The following is a 2,511-nucleotide window of genomic DNA, read 5'->3' on the forward strand; positions in this document are numbered from 1 at the left end:
ATGAATTTGCCAATGACATTTACTGCTGAAATCCTGGCCACACTGCTCATATGCATATGGGTTTATCCCCTTGTGAGTCATTTCATGCCTTTCACAAACACCACCTCTACTGAAATCATTCCCATATTGTTTACATACATAGGGTTTCTCTCCAGAGTAGGTGCTTTCATGTACTTTTGCTGTTTGTTCTGAAAGCTTTCCCACACTGCTTACATACAGAGGTTGTCTCCTCAATGTGTCTGTGTTCAAGATTACCCAATATATTATCAGTGAAGGATTTTCCATCCTGTTTATGTCCATGAGTTTCTTCTCTGCAGTGAGATTTCTCATGGGCTTCAACACTGAAGGGAGAATTAAAACCTGTTTTGTATGGTACAGTTGAACACATACACCCTTCATGGTGACCTCTGTCCCAGTTCTCAACATCATTTGGTATAACACATGAATTGACTTCTGGGTTCTTCACAATGCTACTTTCTTCAGTGAAATCAGAGTACAATTTGGCACATGGCACAAATTCATGGAGCTTCTCCCATGTGTTTCCATGTATCTGAAAGGACTGGAGTTTGCAGCAGGCTTTGCCAAGTCTCTTACACGCCGATAGCTTTACTTGAAATCCTTGCTGCTCATATGATTCGAGTACAGTGTTGGTCATGACCGGCCAACCTGTTGCTGAATGACCAGCAGAGGTCTTTCCAGAAGAAAGGCTTTCATCTGGCTGTATATCAACAACCGTCAGGTGCGCATTTGCATCTGGAGGCTGAGAACCCATTTCTCCACACTGACACCATAATTCATACTCACAGGATTGCTCTGCCTCTTCACTTCTGAGCTGTTTCCCGCATTCTCTGTCCTTATCGTCAAGGTGCTGGTCATCTGAGCTCCTCCCCACAGCAGCGAGGTTCTTAAAGGTCTCCCACATCACATCTCTGTAGAGCTTCCTTTGGGACAGATCCAGGAGATCCCACTCCTACCTGGAGAAGTTCACAACCACATCATCAAAGGTCACCGCCTCCATCGCGGGCGTCTCCCAGAGTCCTCACAGCGCGCAGAGGCCGGAGTCGCAGGCGGCGGTCTGGGGCGGTGAGGGACGTCAGCCAGGAGGAACTCTTAAAGACACAGGGGTAGGCAAACAATTCATTAGCAAAGTCAAATCATATGGGAAATACTTGTAGCAACTGGGACCTCCACTTATTGAGAAGTTTTTGCAAGTTAAAAAAATTACCAACAAAGTGAAAATACAATCCACAAATTTGGAAAAAATTTTAGCTAATAATCACTCAGACAAAGGTCTGCTCTCTAGAATTTATAAAAGTTAAAAACAATTAGGGTCCCGAAATTTAAAGACCCAATCCAGAAATGGGCATCCAAGATGAACACACACTTATCAGAACACACACTTAAATTAAGGAAGCAAATAAATATATGATGAAAAATGCTCCATATCACTAGACATCTGTGAAATGCCAATGAAAACAACACTGAGATATCATCTCACCCCACAAAGAATGGCTATCTTAGGGAAATTAACCAACAATAAATATAGGAAAGGCTATGGGGGAAAAGGAACCCTTCTCCACTGCTGGTGGGAATGTAGACTGGTGCAACCATTATGGAAATCACTGTGGAGACTCCTCAAAAAACTAGGACTGGAAATCCCATTCAAACCAGCTATCCATCTACTTAGGATTTTCCCAGAGGAACTGAAAACATCATATCATATTGATATATGTACATCTATGTTTATAACAGCACAATTTGCGATCACCAAATCTTGGGAACAACAAGATGCCCATCACCTGAGGAATAGATGAAAAAAAAAAGTGGTGTTTCTATACAATGGAGTATTGCTCAGCTATAAAGAAGGATAAACTCACATCCTTTATATTTAAGTGGAAGCCACTTGAAGATATAAGTGAAATAAACCAGAGCCACATGTGTAACTATCATTTGGTCTCCCCACTATAAGAACGCAAAGAAGAAATAAACATAGAAAGTGTAACACAGTTAAAAGGAAAGCAAGAGCTTGAGGATTAGGCAATGAAGAGAAGGCAAGGAGAAAAGCTAGGAAACGTAACAGGGGCAAAGCCACACATTTATACTCACAAGATGGTTAAGGCAATGATCCTGAGAATTTTCAGCGTGTTTCTGAAAATAGCAGTTAATGGGTAGGATTCTCATCATGACTAACTATATATGCTGTGAACTAATCAACTGCACTGAAGATAGCAAAGTGTATTACTAGGGTCATGGTTGGAATGCCTGTCACTCTGGTCTTCTAAATACTTACTGTTTGTCATGTAATACCAATTACTGCTATACTATCTCTCAAATAAATATTTGTTTTTAAAAAGAGGATAATAAATGAAAACAAGAGACAAGAAAAAAATGTCATAGGACTGTCATGCTACAATGTGGCATATGGTTAGATATCTAAATTTCTGTGTATAAATTTATAATTGTTTATTCCAATTTTTAAAAAACATTTTTTATTTTTCATTTTTTATTTTT

General features: G+C 39.9%; 1 protein-coding gene across 1 annotated transcript; it reads right to left on the reverse strand.

The window, feature by feature from the left end:
- Positions 1-6: 6 nt before the first annotated feature.
- On the reverse strand, positions 7-1,086 carry LOC111817207 (zinc finger protein 709-like). The gene has a single exon (XM_023717288.1). It carries the CDS (start codon positions 920-922, stop codon positions 167-169), a length of 756 nt encoding a protein of 251 aa, XP_023573056.1. The 5' UTR covers positions 923-1,086; the 3' UTR covers positions 7-166.
- Positions 1,087-2,511: the final 1,425 nt, after the last annotated feature.

Source organism: Octodon degus, unplaced genomic scaffold (assembly GCF_000260255.1).
Source record: "Octodon degus isolate 3935 unplaced genomic scaffold, OctDeg1.0 scaffold00051, whole genome shotgun sequence".
Taxonomy (NCBI): domain Eukaryota; kingdom Metazoa; phylum Chordata; class Mammalia; order Rodentia; family Octodontidae; genus Octodon; species Octodon degus.

What these genes read in the sequence shown, in the direction of transcription:
- LOC111817207 (XM_023717288.1), bottom strand. Translation starts at nt 922, where the DNA reads ATGTGGGAGACCTTTAAGAACCTCGCTGCTGTGGGGAGGAGCTCAGAT.